General features: G+C 44.1%; 1 protein-coding gene across 1 annotated transcript in view; it reads right to left on the bottom strand.

Moving 5' to 3' along the window:
- Positions 1–21,521, bottom strand: part of kcnh3 (potassium voltage-gated channel, subfamily H (eag-related), member 3) — a gene marked incomplete at both ends in the record, with an annotated part of 148,162 nt that overhangs the window by 7,688 nt on the left and 118,953 nt on the right. The window contains 4 exons of the mRNA XM_080478226.1: positions 1,941–2,155; positions 9,521–9,770; positions 11,604–11,803; positions 17,335–17,688. Coding sequence (XP_080334352.1) covers positions 1,941–2,155; positions 9,521–9,770; positions 11,604–11,803; positions 17,335–17,688 — 1,019 coding nt within the window. The remainder of the gene's footprint in view (positions 1–1,940; positions 2,156–9,520; positions 9,771–11,603; positions 11,804–17,334; positions 17,689–21,521) is intronic.

The raw sequence follows: 21,521 nt of genomic DNA, 5'->3' as shown, positions 1-21,521 counted from the left end.
TTTCCCCTCTCCCACTCTGAGCATCTCTCTTCCACTTAATCAAGTCTGCCTCCATCCTCCATCGCTGCCTGCTCACCCCCCCCCCCCCCCCCCACGTGCCGCCGTAATCTATTTTTAGCTCTCCTGTTCTAATCTTAGCACTCGGCTCCGGAGGGAGAAACCGAAGGAGTGCTCTGCGATGCGTGGGCGCGATAATAAGCGTGCAACGGCCGCGTGTCGGTCGGCGTGTGCTCGTCTGAGCGCGTGAGCGTGCTGCAGATCGCATCATGTATGTGCGGCGGAGTCAGACATCTGACTGCGGGCAATGCATGTGAGCGGAAGTTTCTGAGGATGAGCTTCTTGTCATGGGTGTTCGAGTGACTTGTGGTTTTTAGTGATTCTCACTTCGTTGCTTCCATCTTTAACCGGTGCAAAGGTGGAAAACTTGCTGTAAAATTACTTCTTTTTTTTTTAATCCCCCCAACAGCTCCTTGCACTCCGTCCACTGGTCGCTCATACATTTATTTATTCATTTTTTTTTTCCAACCTGAAGCTCCAGGGTCATGACGGCTTCTCTGACTGAGCAGGGAGAGACTCTGGAAACAGAACCATCACCTGGATTCTCCCTTAGTAAACCTTTCCCACAGCTCCTCCGTCATAATCTTCCACGCTGCATCATCGCTTGTGTTATTTGTCTTCTGCTGGATACCTGCAGACATACATGTGCATGTGCTCTCTCCTGCACTCCTGGTACCAGAAGGCTGTTTTTTTTTTTTGCATCGACGACCAGGCCAGACAGCTGTAACCCTGGACCTGTGATACAGGCTGCAGATTGAGCATCCTCCCTCCCACTTACACACACACACACACACACACACTGCTACAGATATGTGCTCGCTCATACATGCACAGATTTGCACACTCTGCAGTAAGTGTGCCGTGCCCTGGAGAAATAAACTGGCACTGCAGTGGAAGAGCAGAGCGGAAAACGAGAGAGAGAGAGAGGCAGAGTGCCCTCACCTCTTTTTCATCCTCCTCCTCCTCCTCCTCCTGCTGCCGTTTCTCCTCGGTTGGCTGGGCTATTTATATCGAGCAGGATCCAATCTTAGCAGCAGCCGCCGGGGGACAGCCAGTGAGGGAGAGCCCGTGCTTTCCCCCTGCTCTATTTTTAGCTACAGGACAGCTTTAAACAGCATCGTGGAGCTATTCCCGTCCCCATACCTCCCTCCCTCGTGCTGCTGCCGCTGCACCAAACCAGAGGCACGTTCAGCCTGATCAGCCTGATCGTGTTTGATGGCAGCAGCTGAAACAAAACAACTCGGTTTGTCACGGCTCCGAACCACAAAATACCATTTATGAACAGACTCGTGGTGCAATGAGGGCTGACGTGTGGATATTTAACACTGCAGGTGATCACATTTCAGTTGTAAATATCACTTCTTTCTACCTGAAAATAAAAATAATAAAAAAGAAAACAACAAAAAAAGAATGTTTGAAAGTGAAAACATTCTGAGCCTGAAATGTTCTCATGAGATATTCAGCTTTTCTCGCTTTGGATCTTTAATAATCTCAAATGTAATTTCAATGTTCCTTCAACGTCTTTCCAGGAGATTTGAATGTCTGAATGGTGCTTTAAAATAACCTTATATTATCTAAAGGATCTATAAAGCAACAACGAGATTTAACAGTCAGTTTCATTACACACACACTGAAATACTCTCAAGAATCCAACCTGGGATAAAGTACAGTCTCTAAAGTGATGGACTGACGACCTGTCCAGTGAGTAACCCGCGTTTTAAAAATATCAGCTGAGATCGGGATTCCAGTTGACGAGACGCGTAAAATAACGGTCAAACACACTATTCAGCAGGTGTGGAAAACACGTTTTACTTCAGGAGCCACGAATAAGCCCAAGTACATCCTGAGTGGGCAACTCGCGGAGTTGCATTGTGGGTACTCACATCAGCCCCGTGGCCCTCCCGCAGGTTGTACGTGAGGTCGTGTTGGATCTCGCTGATGAACTTCTGGGCGTACTCGGGGTAGAGCCGCAGGACCTCGCGGAGGCCCTTCAGGCTGATGTACTGCAGGTCGCAGTAGGTGAGCGCCTTGACGTTGGCGTTGGTCTTGATCACCTGCTCCTTCGTCAGGGAGTCAGAGCCAATCAGATCTCCTTTACCTGCAGACGTGGAAGTGACAGCGAGCGCTGGGGTTAGCCTCGGAGGAGCAACACAGAGAACCTGAGCAGCACATCATCACAGACACAGGATTGAAGGAGAGGACCTGTCAAGTCATTTCAAAGTACCACTGAGATGAGTGAGAAAGAATCCTTTAACCTCGTGGTGCCATGTGCCAGAGCAGAGCTGCCTGATTGTGGGAGGAGTCAAAGGGAGGGCCTACCTCGATTGGGATTGGCTAAACCCCCGATGACACTATATAGGGTTTGATTTTTGATTGGCTGGTTGGAGCAACACACTTTTTAAAAACTGAAACAAGCCAGGGAGAGAGAGGACAGACTTTCTTTACTTCTGTTGGAAAACGATTAGAACGTGAATTTTGCATAATATGAGTCTTTTAAAATCTAAATTTAAAGGTTGTTATGGCACCACTTTACCGGTCCGGTCCACTCAAGATGAAAGTGGACTGAATGTGGTCAATGAACTGAAAAATGTTTGACACCACTGGTTGTATTGGTAAAATAGGCTAATAAAAGGCTCCTTACTTGAAGTAACCATGGCAATCATTCAAAGTCAAAATAATAAAAAAAATAAAATAAAAAAAAAACTTCAAATGTGTTCTGTGTCTTCAATCAACAGAAATAAAGCTAAATGCTTCTCGCCGTCATGTCGGCTGAAAATCCAGTCATACAGGAACACAACGTCAGGCTGATTAATGGAAGCAGAAAAGGCCAAGACAACTCGTTGACATCTCCAACATTTTAAACATTTTAAATAGTGAAAGACGACGAAGTGGCAGTCAAAATGTAATTAGAGAGAACGGCTGAAAGGTTGGCGCCGACATGCGAGTTGGAGCGCTGACAGGATCCCGAACTGTGGCGGTAATGTGAGGCGAAGGCGTCAGATTTAGAAAAAAACAAAAAAACAAAACAAGCTGAAGGCACTCGACGGGCAAATGGCATGAGAACAGTTTAATTGCTCCGAAGACGGAGTGAGTTTGTTTTCATGTAAATTAAATATAACCGCTCGTAAATTTTATCTTAAAGCAACAGCTGAGCGAGCTCACAGGACGAGTGATGGATGCAACAATCACACAAATTAGTCAATCAAGCGTAATGACGGCGTGAATAATGAAGTAAAGGAGGAAATTACCAGATCTTAATAAGTGTCTTAACTGATTTAATTGTCACTTTGTATTTTACCCGAGAGAGAGTTGACATAATGGAAACCGTATGTCTTATTAGATTTGATTCAGTTGAGCTGGTTCCCAAACTACACGTAATAACGTCAGGAAAAATTGAGTTGTAATGATTCACAATTCTGTGCTGATGGTACCAGTGGTACCAATGGTTATATTTACTTGGTTGTTCAGTGATTCCCAACCTGAGGTCGTGGACGGACGCACGGACGGCCAGCAATCACAAGGAGGCCATTTCAGAGGGTGTTTACTCCGTTTCCATGGAAACGCGAGAAAACGCACCTTCACTGAAATGCTGTTCCTGACCTGCGTTCATTTCAGATATTCAGCAGGTTTGTCAACATTGAAGATTAGTGCTTTGTTTACACACTTTCAAGAGAAAAACGTTGGGGGTCTGTTTCCATGACAACAGTGCTTGGAGCCACTTAAAACGCATGTTCTTGAAAATGGCTCCCACATTGGAACTTTTGGAAATTGCTGGTGACAATGACAATAAAGTTTCTATTCTATTCTAAAACGATGCGTTTTAACTTGAAACGTCACGTGTACTGGGCCTCATCTTTTTTAAGTTCCTACTTTTAAATCCTAATGAAACCAAGCAAATTCATTCAGAAGAAGATAAAAAGCAACACCGCTATGATCAACTTGTACAAAACTCAGATTTTATGTCTGATCCATCACAACTAAGATGTTTTAGTTCTTAAGTGTATTGACGGTGACACTGACGTCCACGGAATGAGCGAAGCTGCGTCGCTTCATGTGAAAAGACGATCCCAAAAATCCTCAGATTGATCGCTCGCCGTCTTTACAACTTGACTAACCTGTTTAAATCCCACCAAGGTTTCTCTTCCGACTAAACTGTAACTGGATGTTTATGAATCCAAATCCGATGTCAGAGACTGGTCTGCCCCCTACTGGTCATTGTAAACAAGCGCTCAGAACGCAACATCGATTAAAAATGCAGAAACTTTTTGTTTAAAGATACAGGAACGAGCACTTTGTTGGAGAGTAATTAAAAAGACGTCTTAGCGAGGGAGAAGTGTTTCGTCTGTAAACACAATGGAGAGAAGTCGCCTGTCGGCGTTTGGCGGTATAAATAACCCACTGCGAGGAACTTATTATGCACAAGACTGATTGTTCGCCGGATCAGTTCAGTGTGTAGAAGCACACAGCGTGTCTTTTCACACAGATTGTTAATGGTGCACACGGCAGTGTGATGTCAGAACAGGAAAATGTATCTGAGGCTAAAAGGAGAAACATTCATTTGTGAGATGTTTGACAGACACCCCCCCCCCCCCCCCCCCCCGCAGTGCTCAGGAGAAAAATGCTCGACAGACAGGACAGAGTGGAAAATAACGGAAAGAAGGGCTGCAGGAGAAAAACCAAGACCGAGGGAGGAGGGGAACGTCTGAGATGTGAGAGTGTGGAGGTGGAGGAGGAGGGTGACATGGGGTGGTACAGCGTGCGGGGGTGGCGGCTGCAGGGAGAGGACGATAACGGCGATGGGGGAGGTTGCAGTTATCGGACAGCACTGTCCACCTGTCTGGCCCGGTGGATCGACTCAGATCCTGGATGCATCTTGCTGATTTGAACCCTCAGGCAGAAATATGCTGCCGTTTGCAGATAATTAACTGAGAATACGATCGTTAGATAAACACTCGCAGATACAGGAGTGTTTAAAGGAGGGTTTTTGTTTGCATTTGACTGTTTGCTCGTTTTCACCATGTCGTGAATGTACGGCGGGCTGAGCCACCACCAGCACAACATCAAGGCTCCATTTGCACAACAACGTTTCAAGTGAAAACTCAAGGTTTTGAATACTATGTCTGTCTAAATGGAAATGGCAGAAATGCAGAAAACGATGTAGTTCTGCTCTTGGGGCACTAGTGGGTGCTGTTGTTACCTTCGCCAACGAAAGTAGGGGCAAGTTATGATGTATGTATGTATGTATGTATGTATGTATGTATGAATATGTTTTATCTACTTTTCGTGAAAGCTATTAACCCAAATTGCATGAAATCTTCAGGGATGGTTTGTCAACATCCAAGGACCAACCCATTAGATTTTGAGATGTCCCACTCAAGGTGGATAGGAGAGTCACCTCATGGAGAAGATCAAAGGAGAGCAGCGTCCGTTGCCATGGAAACGCTCTGGAGCTTGCAACTAATATCTCGGTTCGGGAATCATCCAGACACACTGGTGTGAGCACATACACTTGGGTAGTGATTTATCCGTGTGTCCAAATCTTGCCTCCAGATTTTGCCACGATATAATTCATTTTCTTCATTAACCAGCTTTAGATCAAACTATGCCGACTCAGTGCGCCTGGCCTTGCAGTGATGTGTAATGAAATCAAAGGTCAGTGTTAGTACTCCTGTCACTTCCTGCTAATTTGATTTTTAGCTAATAATTACAGTACCCCCATGCTTCCCTTGATTCGGTGTGATGATCAAACTGAAGGTCACTTTAAAGAAATGTGTGTTAGAATAGAGTCTCCACACCAGCCTGGTGCTTAATGGAACATGAATGAAATTAGTCTGGGTGTTGATTGGCTCAGCACGTGTCTGTAAAACCAACAAGGCTGCAAATGAAGTCATGCTGTAGAAAACATCACGGGTGGAATTGATGGATATGATTCATATTTTCTCTCTAACTGGTGAAACATTTGGTTTGATGAAGTCGAGTAATGGTGAAAAATGACACAGAGTCGTCTATTAATCTCATGTATGTTCCTGGACTGTGGGAGGAAACCTGGAGGAAACCCATGTGCACACAGGGAGATCATGCAAACTCCACAAAGACGTTAACTAGGTCATTTACAATCTGGAAAACAAGGAACACAAGGTCCCGTTTACACGTTTTCAAGTGAAGACGGAAAACTTTCGTCGCGTTTTGGGTGTCGGTGACTGCTCCCAAGGTGGAACTTTCTGAAAACACTCCGTGTGTGTGTTTTCATTACAAAAACAACCAACTGCACCAAATCGTGGCCCGACATGCTAACTTGATTGTTTTCAGTGTTTCGGCCATTTCCCAGGAAATTGAAATTTTTTTCAAAAACCTTGCCGCGTCAACGCAGAAGTTTTCTGCAACGAAAACACAAAAGCAATGAGTTTGCATGTGAAGTATTGTCATGCGAACAGGCTATCAGACGGACCGACGGCTTCCCTGACTAACAAGGAATATAAATGACATATTGAAGAAAATCTCATTTTGTTCTGTAAAACTGTTTTTTTTTTTTTTTTATGTTTATTGACTAGTTGGGGTTGGGTGTGTTTATGTGCAGTGTGAGTTATGTACTTTACTAGTAATGACAAAGACTCCAATTTTAGATTTCTGGAGGTAATAACTTTTTAAACCATTTTCAGGTTCTATAAATACGCAAAACAACAACTGTGTTATTCAATTCAATGTCATGATTTTTACATTATTAAGTACATGTTAGTGTGATGTTGAATCAACAAGTTTGAAAAAGAATAAATGACAATACTACAGTAGTTATTTCTTTCATGATATAAAAAGTGCCACTAACTCGTGGAGGAAGTGCGAAGCCTCGGTTTAGTTTGTTTTGTTTAGCTTTCTGGGCCCTGCAGGACCCGACCGCCTCCCCTCTTCAGCATTAATAATCAAGGTGTTTTAATAATGTAAATCTATCTATTATTAATACCTGCACAGCACTGCATTCTGCCCGTTGGTGTGTGTGTGTGTGTGTGTGTGTGTGTGTGTGTGTGTGTGTGTGTGTGTGTGTGTGTGTGTGTGTGTGTGTGTGTGTGTGTGTGTGTGTGTGTGTGTGTGTGTGTGTGTGTGTGTGTGTGTGTGTTGTGAATAAGATCAAATATGAGCCAGGGGCTTGGCATTTGAAGATAAATCCACTTCATTTCACACACATCGACACACACTGTGGCACCATTAATTCACTGTCTTGACCTTTTGATAAACTGACTGCAGTGTCATGCACATTTGTCCCGGCTGCATGTAGAAACGCAGAGTAGAGACCCTCCCTCTCCTCCCCGGCTCGTCTCCTTGGAGCGGCTCGGCCCGTTTTGGCGGATTAGTGTTTCCGAAGCTCTCGAAGCACAACCAGAGGAAATTAGATTTCATCCTGTGAGACGACCGAAACAATTACTTACTGTCACAGGTGCGACAATTTATCCCACCACAACATTTTTTATTTATTTATTTTTTCCTTCGGTACAATCTTGTTCTCTGACGTCCGGCTCAATGAGCTGATTCAGAATGATTTAAGTAGCTGTGAGCGGGTTTTCTAATATAACTAATTACGAGAAGCGAGAGCTTCATCTGTCAAGTGAGTTGAGGACCAGAGAGGTCCATCTGCAGGTGAGCAGATCACGACTCTGCAGACCGCCGCCGGGGGCGGTGGTGGTTAGTTTCACAACTGGTGAACACACACACACACACACACACACACACACACACACACACACACACACACACACACACACACACACACACACACACACACACACACACACACACACACACACACACACACACCTGGTTTAATGCCTTCCTGGGATCACGCTGGTAAATTCATTTCGCATATGACGCTTTGAAGCTGTCTCGAAGCGCCTCACACTGCTCGTCAAATTCCCTCGTTCAGACTTACACACACACACTTTTCTTTTCCAACACAAGAAGGAGCCAGGGATCCAACCGCTGATCTGCTGCACCAGCTGATCCACTGCTGCTTCGACTCACATTGATTTTGTGCAAATTCTCCCTTGGAATATTCCGGAGACGGCGTCAGGTTCACAAAAGGTGAGACCCAATAGAAGAGAGCGACTGCCACACGCCTACGTTCACATCTAGAGTCACCAGTGAGCCTCTAACATAGTGGTGTCAAACAACAGACTCTGAGATACTGGTGACCTTTTTTTGGACGTTTCACTGTATTTTGCACAGTGAAACTTTCCCATCCGTGAATTACGTTGGATCACATCGGCCCCGTCCCTACGATGTGCTTCTTCAACCTGCGGCGATCGGCGCGGAGCGTGTTGTGTGACGCCTGAGGTGTGAAGCTTTCCCGCTTCCATTATTCATTCCATCCGCAGCACAAACAAGAAAGCGGCGTGTACAAAGGTCCCGATTCCCTCATTCATCCATACGTGAGGTTCCATATCAAGACCTCCCGCGTCCCCGCGCACAATGGGAGGGATCTCTGCGTGCAGCGCGCAGGATCTGCTGTGTCAGGCGTGGCGATAACTCCTGAAGGCAGCGGAGCGCACACACCGGCTCTTTATCAGCTCACTTTCAGCCTCGTCTTCCCTGTAGCTGGAGTGATTTATGCACGCCACACACACACACACACACACACACACACACACACACACACACACACACACACACACACACTGCTCCTGTGTCCTCTCCTCCGTCTCCTCCATCAGCCTCATTTCCATAAAAATCCAGATCAAATTGCTCTGCAGGACTGATTGAATGAAACCCACCAGTGGAGTCACGTTAAGGTGAAATGGTGAGACCTGATCTCTCCGCAACTCTTTAAGTGCCAGGCTGAAATCCATACGAGTGTTTGTCATCAAGTGCTTCCCAGATGAACCGCTCTCGCCTCCATTAACCACGCCGCACGCCGTCCCGCCGACCTCCGTCGCCTCGCGCTCGCAGAGCTGAAGAGGCGCAGCGGGATTCTCGTCAAATTCTGTGTCACAAATTTGTGTGTGATTCACTTCAAACAGAACCACCGTCACTGCGTTTTACTCTAATCATTTAACCGGTGCGTCATTTTGTAATTAGTCGTCGAATCAAACTGTGCTCTCTGTAAAAAAAGCTTTTTACTCCCATTGTTTTCCTTTTTTTTGGATAATTTGGGTAAACAACAGGCCAGATTATATGGTTGCAGATCCAGCAGAGGATACATTTGTGATGGCAGACTTTATTTCTATCTCTTGACCCCAGCTGACCGCGTTACAGCCTGGACAAGTCAACAGGACAAACACGAAGCCCTGACCTGAGGCAGCGTTTACACGACGCAGATTTTCAAGTGAAAACGCAAAACTTTTGTTGCATTTCAGGCGTCTGTTTAGACGACGACGGTACTTGGAGCCACCGAGAACTCAACTTTTTGACAACGCTCCGACTCAGTCGCCGTGGCAACAAGGAACAGTGCACCGCGGTTCGTGACGTTCTGACTCACCCAGTATGGCCAGCACAGTGTTGTCTTTGAGGACCTCCATGGAGCCCGAGCAGACGAAGTAGATGGCCTGCAGGGCGTCCCCCTGCCGGATGAGGAACTCCCCCGGAGCGCAGAACGACGTCTTGATGATGAGGGAGAGCGAGCGCAGGCAGCCCCTGCTGGCCGACTCGAACAGCGGCAGCTGGAGCAGCTCCTTGTTCAGGTGCATGGCGATGTCGGCGCGCAGCTCGTCCGGGAAGTCCTTCAGGAGCTGCGAGAGGCCGCAGAGACACAGTCAACCAGGTTCACTGCAGACATGTTGACCTCCTAAACACTGGTAGACTGACACCGCGACTAACTAATGCTAAACTTTGATGGTGATGCTCTTTGGCCACGCAGGTCCTTAAACCACATTTGCTCCAGAGAATTGTAATGAAAGCACAATATTGCATTTAGTCCATGACCCGCTGGAGGGAGACGGATTTTATTGCCTGCGATCGTTGTCAGCTGTGTCTTGTTTCAGTTTGTGTGTCTTCAGGTTCCTTCCCCAGGTGTGTGGGGGTTTTTTCTGCCTCTTTTTTCAAAGATTTCTTGTTGAGTTGAATCTGATCTGCATTTGGGTCGTTGGTTCACACGCCCTTGCCAAACACTGATACTCCCAATTAGAGCCAATTCTGCAGGTTCATCCCAGCCTCTACTCAACTGTTTAGAGGATCTAAAATATTGGCAGGAAATTCATTTTCTGTGAATTTTCATTTTCAATGAATCAAAAACCGAGATTATTGTTTTTAGCCAGCCAGACCCACTAGTTGACTGTACCAGTGCTCTTGGCCCTCTGCAAACTTAGAATCTATCCTTTATCATTGGTCTTTAAAGCATTAAATGGGTTGGCACCTTCTTACTTATCCGATCTTAAACAAGTTCATACTCCTGTTTTATCATTGAGGTCAGCAACTCATGATGTTCCTTGATGTTTCTTTTCTGTGGCTGCAACCAGTCTGTGGAGTCTTTTGCCTCTCCACATTAGAACCACTCGGTCTCTTGAGTCCTTCAAGTGTCGACTCAAGACACAGGTGTCCTCGCTGGCTTTTAACACAAATTGAGCACTGTAAGATTGTGGCATTGTTTTTACCCTGTTATTTACTCACTGGTTGTTTTAGTATTATTTTTTAACTGTGAAGCACTTTGGTCAACCTTGGCTGTTAAATGTGCTATATAAATAAAGTTAGATTGGATTGGATTGGAGGGATACGTCCTCTCCTGGGACTTGGTACTTTTATTTTGACAGTCACCGTAATACTAATCCAATTTGGTCGTCTGTCCACTAGAATGTCCCTTGTAGGAACATTGTTAATGTTTAGTGTGTGTGTGTGTGGTTTCATTACAAAAAAAAGCAACAGCATCCACTAGTGGCCTGGCATACTAATTACACTGTTTTCAAAACATTGCCATGTAAACGTGAAAATTTTCTTAAACGAAAATCCCCAAAACGATGCCTATTCACTTGAAACATTTTCCTCTAAATGAGGCCTTAGAAAAAAAGAGTCATGGTTAATCAGAGCCTTTCTGTATTTAGGGTTTAATAGAGCGTCCATGTGTTTTCTTTGTACACTCACGTATCCTTCCACAACCAAAAGACAAAAGATGCTTATTAGTATTACTGGCGACTCTAAATTCATCATTGATGTGATTCTGTGTCTATAATAATAATAATGTTAACAATAATAATAATAATAATAATAATAATAATAATAATAATAATAATAATAATAATAATAATAATAATAATAATTGAAAAATGTATAATATTAGGATATATTTCCTTTTTAATGCTTTACTCATGATTTCTTTTGTTTTTCTTATTACGTTTAATTCATTCTATTTATATTTAAGGCACAGTTTTATTTAACTTGTGGATGTGAAATGATGATGCTGTATTGCTCTGCCTTGCCTTCTCATAAAAACATTTTGGATAAAAAAAAAAAAAGAGGAACCGTCCAGCTTCTACCCTCTATTTTGTCCAGCATCAGCTTGTCCCTATGGCGTTATTACCCTGATTCGGATCTTGGATCCATGTGTGTGCAAAGTGAGCGAGTGTCCACACCTCGCTGACGTCGATCCCGTTGTTGACCGACCACATGGTCTGGAAGCACTCCAGCATGCGCTGCTCCAGGGCCTTGGGCAGCCGGTGCACCCGGATGAAGTCCTTCAGGTCTTTGGTGCGTGTGTGGTAAAGCGAGCGGCGCGAGTACATCCTCTGGATGATGGCCGTCACGTTACCGAACACCACAGCGTGCATCAGCGCTGGAGAGAGAGAGAGAGAGAGAGAGAGAGAGAGAGAGAGAGAGAGAGAGGAAATAGAGAAAGAGAGAAAGAGAGAAATTACTGAAATACATGTAATTACAGCTGCCTTATCGGCTGAATATTGAGGGACCCACAATGCTTCTGTACAGTTGGAGGCTTCACAAGACGTCTTTATAATCCTTGGAGAAGTTAAGAAGCGTAAAGCTTAAAATGATTTAGCTGCTGTACAAAAATCTCTGAACAGCACTGCCTCAAGTGGATTACTGCTTTCACAATACGGTAGGAATGTATAATCTCCAGAAAATAAACCCAATGTTGAATAAATGTCTTATTTGTGAATTTAAAAAAACAAACACTGCTAAGAACAACAGCATCATTCCAATTGCGTTTCCCATCCAGTTCCTCTAATTCCTACATCTACCAGTGAGATTGGTAAGTATTGTTGAGTTCATGTGGAGGGGAACTTGGAAATTTACCAACTGTCAAAGAGCCAGTTACGAAAATGATGTCGTTTTCGCGGAGCTCGAGCATTTTCGAAAAAGTTGCTTTGGTTGCACCATTGTTGTGTAAACGGTACGAAACGCTACGAAAGTTTAGCGCTTTCACTTGAAAACATTGTGAAAACGAGGGCTTAGACTTTCCTCTTCCATAACTTTAAATCACTGAATATCTCCTGAGGCTGTGCTCATGAAATCCGTCCTTTTCCACTTCCAATGAAACAAGTTTGGTTTATTATAGAGTGCATAAAAACAAAAAACAAAACACAATTTCTCATGAAGATGCATACACTTCATCATGTTTAATGGCGTCACCATCATTGCTTTAGAGGTATCCCTTTCCGAGTGAGAGGTTTCATTATATTCTTACCACTTAGAAATGGGAATGTTCCCACTTCCTGTTTGCTTATGAACTCACTACATCATCTATTGAATGTCACACTCTTTCGTAGAGGCTGCACAGTCATTTCTCTCCTTTAAACAAGGTAACTGACCAAGGAGAAAAGCTGCTGAGAGCACAGGACACAGACACCAGGACTATTTTAGGATTTCTGCTCATTCAGGTCCAGAGAAACAATTCATGTTTAGGGGCAGTCGTCTTGTAAGGCTCGCTCCCGGACAGCAGCTACTTTGAGAGAGAGAGCGAGAGCTGAAAAGGTATGCTTGGTTACTTTTATGTACCAAGACAATCTTTACTTTTTTACTTCTCCAGAACCGCAATTAAAACCATTTTAAAATCTCCCATTAAAAATCCAAAGTGTTTCTCATAACGGTTTGGACTTCTCTGCTCTGTTTTCAGAATTCCGCCCCAAGCTCTCCCATGCCTAATGAAGATATGCATTTTTAATGATGGGGCAAAGTATGCACTTTCATTAATAAAAAAAAGAATATAAATTGTTAATTATTATTTTTTTTGTTATCAAAAGTTCAAAGCACAGAAATGTTATGGCACAAATAAAGTTTTCCAGGAATCCATTGTGGATTATTATCATCTGTTTGATGAAGTGTTTCTGTGTTCAGTCAGGATCTAAGGACCAAACAGAGTAACTATAACATTACAACATTAGAATTTAGTCAGTAAATTGAGCCAATTCTGTTGTTGTTGTTGCTATAACCTGAACACTGTTTGTTACGCGGATCCAAACCACCATAGCAGCATCAGCAACACCTCCTGGAACATGTCAGAGAGGTGTGGAAAGATTTTAAAGCAGAAAGGAAATGCAGTGGAACGGTCATTTGCAATCTTTCCAGCATCAGAGCTTCGCTCAATACAACCAATTTGCGATAAAAATCTAAAAAAAGCAAACAGGCAACGGAGTCCTGAGGAGTCACTACGAATGCTGTCACACTAGTGTCTTGCAGATCAAATGCTCATATTTGAGCCGTGGAGGCAATGCAGATGACTGTATGAATGGGAAAGATCGGAATGGGATCAGGAGCCAAAATATGTGATTGGGACATCCCTAGTGTTGACCAACCATGCAGGTGTCACGTATACAGTGAAAGTTGGATTAGCTCATATTTACCAGATCACAGTTCAGGCACGAAAATCAGCCTCAAGGCTTCAAAATCTACTTCAGATGAAAAGCCCGGAGCGGAAAAGCAGAAAGCTGCCACCTCTTAGTCTTGTTTTGCAAAGGTTCCGTCCCTTTAGAGCAGGGGTGGGCATTCCTGGTCCTCGAGGGCCGCAGTCCTAGGTGTTTTCCATGTTTCCCTGCTCAAACACACCTGAGTTGTCACGATGAGGCTCTGCACAAAGCTTGATAATGAGCCATTCATTGCTGTCAGCTGTCTTGATGGGAGGACACATAGAAACCGTGTAGGACTGCGGCCCTTGAGGACCAGGAATGCCCACCCCTGCTTTAGAGGGAGATTTTCCTTACACGTGCTCATGTGCATCTGTTGGATTTCTCTCTGTTAAAAAGCACCTAGAAATGACTGTATTGTAGTTGGTGCAATATGAATAAAGTGGAATTGAATTGAATTGTTGTAGTCAAGACCAGCTAACCTGAGACGGAGTCAAGACCGGAGCGTCCCAACACCAAGGCTTTTAAATCAGCACCTTCTCATGCAAAGAACTCACAAAATACAGAAATATTGCCAATAAGAATGCATGATTATCAAGAATAAAAGCATAGGGGAGCACTTCAGGACAGTCTGCTTTCTGCTACTTCACAGGTTGATGACGTGCTTCTTTCTTCTGCGCTCACACTCGGTTAAATTCTTCTCAGCAGTTCTCTTAATAACACCAGAGATTTAATTCAAAGTGGCCTTGGAAAGATAAGTATGTTTGGATCATGGAGGCTTCTCCTCTCAGCAGCTGAGATTTGGGTGTTATTTAAGGAGCGCTTTTGAATGGGCGTCAGCGGAGGCTGCAGCACCATTGACCAGCCGCAGAATGGTCCCATCATCGAGACGTGGAGCCGGCCTCCCGACGGGGGCAGCGGTCGAGCTTTTAGAAGGACAAAGCAGGAAATAAATCTGTCCATCAGGTTATATTGTGAGTATAATGCAGAAAATGTGGGTGTATTTATTTTTGGCTCTGGGTGCTGTGGTGGCTCCATGCAGGTTTAAAAATCTGTGATCAAACCTAAAAGCACTACTTGGTATTCACTGTGAGAGGATTCGCTCCTTTTTCATGCACATTTGACTCCTGACATGAAGGAAATCTTTACTAAGGATGTGTCTTCAAGGAATGAATAGAAGAATTATTCCACTGTAGCTTTTTTAATGAGCAAATTGCATAAAAGCTTTTAGTTCCAAGAAACGCTGTGTATTCGTTATGTATCACTGTATTATTGGACAATGCATTTTAAAGATTTTCTTAATTTTACTTTAACAGTGTAATAACCAGCCAACAAAATATTACTTTTATTACACTATTGGAAAATTATTGCACTATTGGCTTTATTACATTTAAAATAACCAAAAGTTTTATATTATGGGCTGCAGGACGATTTAAAGTTCTTGATATCTTAATTTATAGTTCTTTATAATGATCAAGCATGACCGTCGACCAAAAGCAAAGAGAATAAAAACATTTAAATGCGATGAAAACTGCAAATTTTGGATCTCCATTTAGAAACTGTCCTTTAGTTTCACTCAATGCACTTCACAGAACGATGCTGCTGCCTGGATTTGTTCCCAAAACAAGGTCAGAATGTGGAGAATGCAATCGTCAGTGTTTTGGTGAAAGTTTCAGCGTTTTTAAAATGCGGCGGCCAAGGTTTCACAGCTACGTGAGGTGAGATTTGTAAAGGGAAGAGATCGATGTTTTGAAGCAGCAGCTGGATTAACAACTCAGAGTCATCATAATGGTTTTATAGCAGAAGGCTATAAAACTCCACGGGTAAAAGGCTTTCTAAAAAAGTCAAAAGACACAGATTTAAAGAGTAACAAGCCTGCCTTCACCTGTAGTCACACAAACAAGGTACAGAAGATGGAGGGATGGATGTTTACAGGCTCCCAGTGATAACGCCATATCAACCATATGAAATGCAGGGTCTTTGGTGATTTTGACAGTAAATAACTGTTCCAACACTTAAGATATCCCTCATTTTATAACACAAGCAGGCAGCTGATGAACTTGCTTTTAAGCCTAAATGATCAGCAACCGTTTTAGCTCTTATAAAATGCACTTTTGTGAGTTCTTGTTTACTATTAGAAACATATCAAGCATTTCGGGCTGCCACTCATTTAATCTTCTTATTTCAAAAGTCATGGAGCTCAATACAAACAGTTTGTGGACAATCATCTTCCTCATTGGCTTCAGCCGCGACAGCGGAATGTGTGTATTCTTGTTTTTCGACTCCCGAGGTTCTCGGGTGTGTGTGTGTCACGGCGGATCTTTGGGGAGAAAGTCTGAGGCTTGGAGCTTGAAGATGAGCACGACGACGGATTAAGAAGTGGCTGCACATCTGTTTTCATCTGTCATCTCCTGTCAGGAGATCTCCAGGGTCAGTTTACTACATGCTCACACAAGCCTGTCTTTTCTTTGATTTCTTTCAGTTACGTGAGATTCCCCAGTATAGAAACTCCATAAACTAAAGACAATATTGAATTTGGACTTGTTTGGAGTTTATTTCTACTTAAATATGATGAGCTTGTGTGGCCACAAGCCGGCATGCAGCCTGTAGTCTAATGAGCCAAACGGGTCCAGGTGAAATGTAATGGTGCAGAAAACATGGCGCAGATGGTTTCTACTGTTGCCGCACAGCAGAAAACACTGGAGCGTGAAGCTTTCATCCACAACCCAAAGACGTAATTGTTATGTTACTGTGATTTTAAATAGCTGGTAGAAGTGAGTGTGCGTGGACTGATGAGCGGTCCAGGGCGAAACCCATGTTAGCGGGATTAGCTCTGTCTTTGCGCAGGATAATTATAAAACTTGATCATTAAATGGCGAAGTGGGAGGATTAAATAAGTTTGACTTCTTGCTCGCAATTTTCAGACATGTTGAACCCGATATATGTGTTATGTATTTATATATATCAGAATTTCTATTAAGTATAGAAGATGCAATCAAGAGAAAATGAGTATTTCGTTGAACTAGTTTTAGGTTAAAGATTAAAATTATACTGTAACACATCAAATATGTTCTCGTAAGTGTCTATAAAACAACGCAGCTCATTTTTAATGTTTCCTGCTTAATGAGCTGTGACTTGTTTGTATACTCATGGCCAAATGCAGCATCAGCTGTTAATGTTTGCAGTTGTTTTTATTACATCCTGAATACAAAAAGGAAATGCAGAGCCAACTATGTAATGGAGCTTTACCCAAGAGGTGTGAGCGTAATGACATGGTGAATTGGTTATTTTGCACTCAAGTGTGTGTGTGTGTGTGTGTGTGTGTGTGTGTGTGTGTGTGTGTGTGTGTGTGTGTGTGTGTGTGTGTGTGTTTGATTTATCACACACACAGCTGCCTGTTGATGAGTCGCGAACGACAGATAATGATCTGATTGAGTACTTGAGCCTGAGAGGAGAGTCAGAGAGTGATCGCCGACAGGCTTCACAAAGTGGAGGACACTTCTCTTACCCCCGATGAGCATGGTGCAGATGGAGAAGATCTTCTCCGAGTCGGTGTTGGCCGACACGTTTCCGAACCCGACGCTGGTCAGGCTGCTCAGAGCGAAGTAGAGCGAGGTCACGTAGCTGCTGCGCATCGACGGGCCGCCGCCCAGCACGCCCAGAGTCACGTCGCTGCCGCCGCTCGTTCCCGAGGCATTCCCGGAAGTCTGGCTGCCGTTCCACGACCCCTGGTTCCCGATGTCCGACGCCGAAACGTTCCACTGCGTGCCGTTGGACAAAAGGCCCACGGAGGGGACCAGCGTCGAGAAGGAGGACAGGAAGTATGGCGTGCCCAGACGCTTGGCCAGCTCGTGGAGCCAACCTGTGGGAAGGAGAGACAGAGAGAGACAGTGTGGATGAATTGTCTGTTTTCTGCCTTCATGTGGGGTCAAACAGCAAATCATTACAGGAAGCACTGGAGATGGAGGGGAGTTTTTATGCCAGATGCCAAAACTGTGAGTTTATTCACACTTATATAACTATTTTCTTTCAGAGAAGTTCGTTACTTTGGTCAGACTAAAATAGGAAACATAACCTCATTAAGGACAGTTTTACTTTATCTCGATGAAAGACCTGAAGCTAAAACCCTTAAACAATACGGCTGAAATACTTTATGGATTTTATCCTAATGACTAATATACCTTACAACACTGTTCAATACTGGAATTTTACTTTCTTATTTGATTTCTTGCAAAAAACAAAAAACTCATTAGGGTTTTTTTTTCCCTTCAACGTTCATGTCCAGTTTAACAAGCTTTTTGCAGATCCCTGATCAGACTGGTTTTTTTTACATGAAGTTTGCTGTACTTCATACATACAGAGAAAACCCGCCCGAGACAGAAAGACATGATTCCTCCACACACAGCTGGTGTGTTCAGACTTCATCCTTCACTGCACAGACTCACTGCATCGGCAGCTGGACAAAACAAAGCAGAGAGAGTTTCTCCCTCCACACGTCCGAAGCTATCTCATTAATTTCAAAAAGGCTGCGTTGTGGCTCCACAGTCCTGTGTGAGAAATAACCTCCATTCTTATTTGTCTACGTCAGTGTCTTCTCCCCGTGTGTGTGTGTGTGTGTGTGTTTCCTCCCGGAGTCAAACAACATGTATTTGAGGTTAATTTGTGAGTGTGTGTGCTTGTATGTTTGCCTTGTGATGGACTGGCGACCTGTCCAGGGTGTATCCTCGCCCATAGTTAGCTGGGATTGGCTCCAGCACCCTGCAACCCCGCGCATGATACAACCTGATGGATGGAACTATTTCCACTTCAGACCTCCACCTGCCTCGCATCGCGGAGCGTCACCACTGAGACAGTCGCTCCATTAATACCGTCACTTTTTAGTCAATCTGATTGACGGTTTTTGGGCCGATCATCCACACGATGTGCCGTTTTAGGAGCCTGAAAACGGGGTTGTTTTGAGAACGGCTTCCAGAGTGGAGGCTTTTTAAAACGCCGCCTCGGCTTTGAGGTGTGGATGGACAAGACGCACTGTAGCTGAAAATGATGATGTCACCGCCCCACCTCTCGACCCGACGACCCCATGGCCCTCTCTGCGACGTCACTTAACAACAACAATGGCAGGTCGTGCTGCAGAAGCTACTGATGCTATTTGGTTTAATAAAACAAGACGTTGGATTTGTCGATTTCTCAATTTTGTCACGATCCATGCATTTCTGTGCCAGCATTATATTGCCACCTATAGGTCTGGCATATATACTACAACATTTTTAGTAGTTTTCATCGGGTAACGTGGACGCAGATGTTTCCTGTGTGGACAGGAAACTTAAGAACGCTCGTTCGCTTTAAGAACCTGTTTACATGAACTGACACATGAAAACACATCGTTTTGTTTCAGAAAAGTTTCATGTTTACATGAAAACACTGACTGTTCCGGTTTTCTGCTTCTAACGGCAACTTTGAAGTCAGATTGTGGATTTTTTGCCTGAAATATCTCTCCGACTAACAGGTGATAAATCAGTGTGATGTCATGGCTCATCGCTTGAATCTACAAGATGCATTACCAGAACTGAGAGCAGGCATATCAGGTGAGGTTTTTTTCTTATAAACAAACTCTGACTCCACCCGCTACATAAGCGAAACACACTTGTGATGCAAATCATTAATAAAAATACCATCAGTTTTCGAATAAAATGGAAAAAAAATAAAGAAAAATTGATAAAGAAGCAGAAAATCTGAAGTTATAAATTATTGAGAAAAACGGGTGTGCGAGTGCGCGGAAATGCAACTGAACCACTGGCGGCAGAATGTGGAAGATGGCACAACAAGGGATATGAATAATACAATGTGGATGCACTCCTTCATTGATCTCTGGCAGCACACACCTTGGGCTTGGTGTGTGTGTGTGTGTGTGTGTGTGTGTGTGTGTGTGTGTGTGTGTGTGTGTGTGTGTGTGTGTGTGTGTGTGTGTGTGTGTGTGTGTGTGTGTGTGTGTGTGTGTGTGTGTGTGTGTGTGTTTATGTAACCGAGACCGAGACCGGTCTGCCGGCATAAATCAGCAGGAGTGACGATGGAGCTGCGAGCAGAGCCCCGGTAAAGCCGCAAAACCAACAACATCAGAGGATTTAACACCTGAGTAGTTTCCTAATTACTTTGTCATTAGCACAACTTAACCTCCATCAGCATGAGAAGCTCCACTGCATGCACATCTCCAACCTGTGGATCAAACACTCCTTTTCCTGTCTTGTGAGGGAATGTGGAGGGAATTCCTGATGTTGCAGGTCGACAATGCGACAAAGTCTCACTAGACACACACGGATGATTCCGTTCTTTCTATAACACCGAATGCTTCTTTTGCTTCCTCTTGAAACGCTGTCGTGTAAACAGGGCTGTACAGCGTGACATCGCCTCACTGTGGTTCCCTGTATGTTCAGCTGAGTACAGTGCTCATCCTCCTTCCCTGTAAAGTTTTTGAGTTAATCTTGGGGGATCAGATAAGAGCTCCGCTCTCTCGAACATGTTCTGGAGTCTGTTGCAGAGAAATCCTCAGCTGGGAGGCACTCACTGATGCATCGCACTTTGGTTAGGTTCAGGAGCAAAATCCACCCCAGATGGTTGTTTATGAGGCAGTGGAGCGCCGAGAACCTTCCTTACATCATCTAGGAATCTGAGGTGAGCAAAGCGATGGGAGAATCTCTTCACTGTTTAGGTTGGTGCTGGATCGTGGACTGACTGGGTAAAAACACTAGCAGAGTGGAGAGTTCAATTCCGACTCATTGAACAATCAGCAGGCCGTGTTTCCCGACTCCTAACAGCTACAGGCAGTTCAGTATTTCCTCCATTTCTATTGGCATTTTGTGACTGGACTCAAGTTTATCAAAAACAAAGTGTTTTGGGACTTTCAGTGAGGTTTGTGTGATATTGATTCAAGTAAAAGAACTTATATGGTGCAGCTTTATCACATTTGTAGTTTAAAGTCGAGCGTTAGTCAGAATACTCCATCCAGACACAAATGGCATCGGAGAGCAAGGTGTTTGCTCATCATTGGGAGTTCAATGGATGCTTTAGCAGGATGCTTTAGCAGGATGCTTTAAGGATACTTTAGTAGGTGTAAAAATCAAGACGGGTCAATTACTGCTACTTTATTCTCACTTGAAGGAGACAGCCTTGAGATACCTCATCTCTTCACTTCAAGGAAAGAGTTGACAGTTTTTTTTATTGGCTGTTTGAAAGCTCAATATTACAGTCTCCATCCATCCATCCATCCATCCATCCATCCATCCATCCATCCATCCATCCATCCATCCATCCATCCATCCATCCATCCATCCATCCATCCATCCATCCATCCATCCATCACTGTACAAACACAGAGAGATGGATTTTGTGGAAAGAATCCTCCACACTCCTGCAAACAAAAAGAACCCTGATCTTGAATTCGGGCCCCGTTGACATGACAATGCTTTTGAGTGAAAACGGAAAGCCTTCGTTGCGCTTTCTAAAACGAAAACCCCCAAAACACGCCCACACATGCCCATCTCGGGAAGAGGAGGAAGTACTTCCTCTCGTGGTGCCATGTGCCAGAGCAGAGCTGCCAAAGGGAGGGCCTACCTTGATTGGGATTGGCTAAACCCGATGACACTATATCGGGTTTGAATTCTGATTGGCTCGTTGGAGCAACACACTTCTTGAAAACTG

This window comes from Lipophrys pholis (assembly GCF_963383615.2).
Source record: "Lipophrys pholis genome assembly, chromosome: 13".
Taxonomy (NCBI): Eukaryota; Metazoa; Chordata; class Actinopteri; order Blenniiformes; family Blenniidae; genus Lipophrys; species Lipophrys pholis.
Note: the sequence above shows the minus strand (reverse complement) of the source record. Positions and strands in the feature narration are given on the sequence as shown.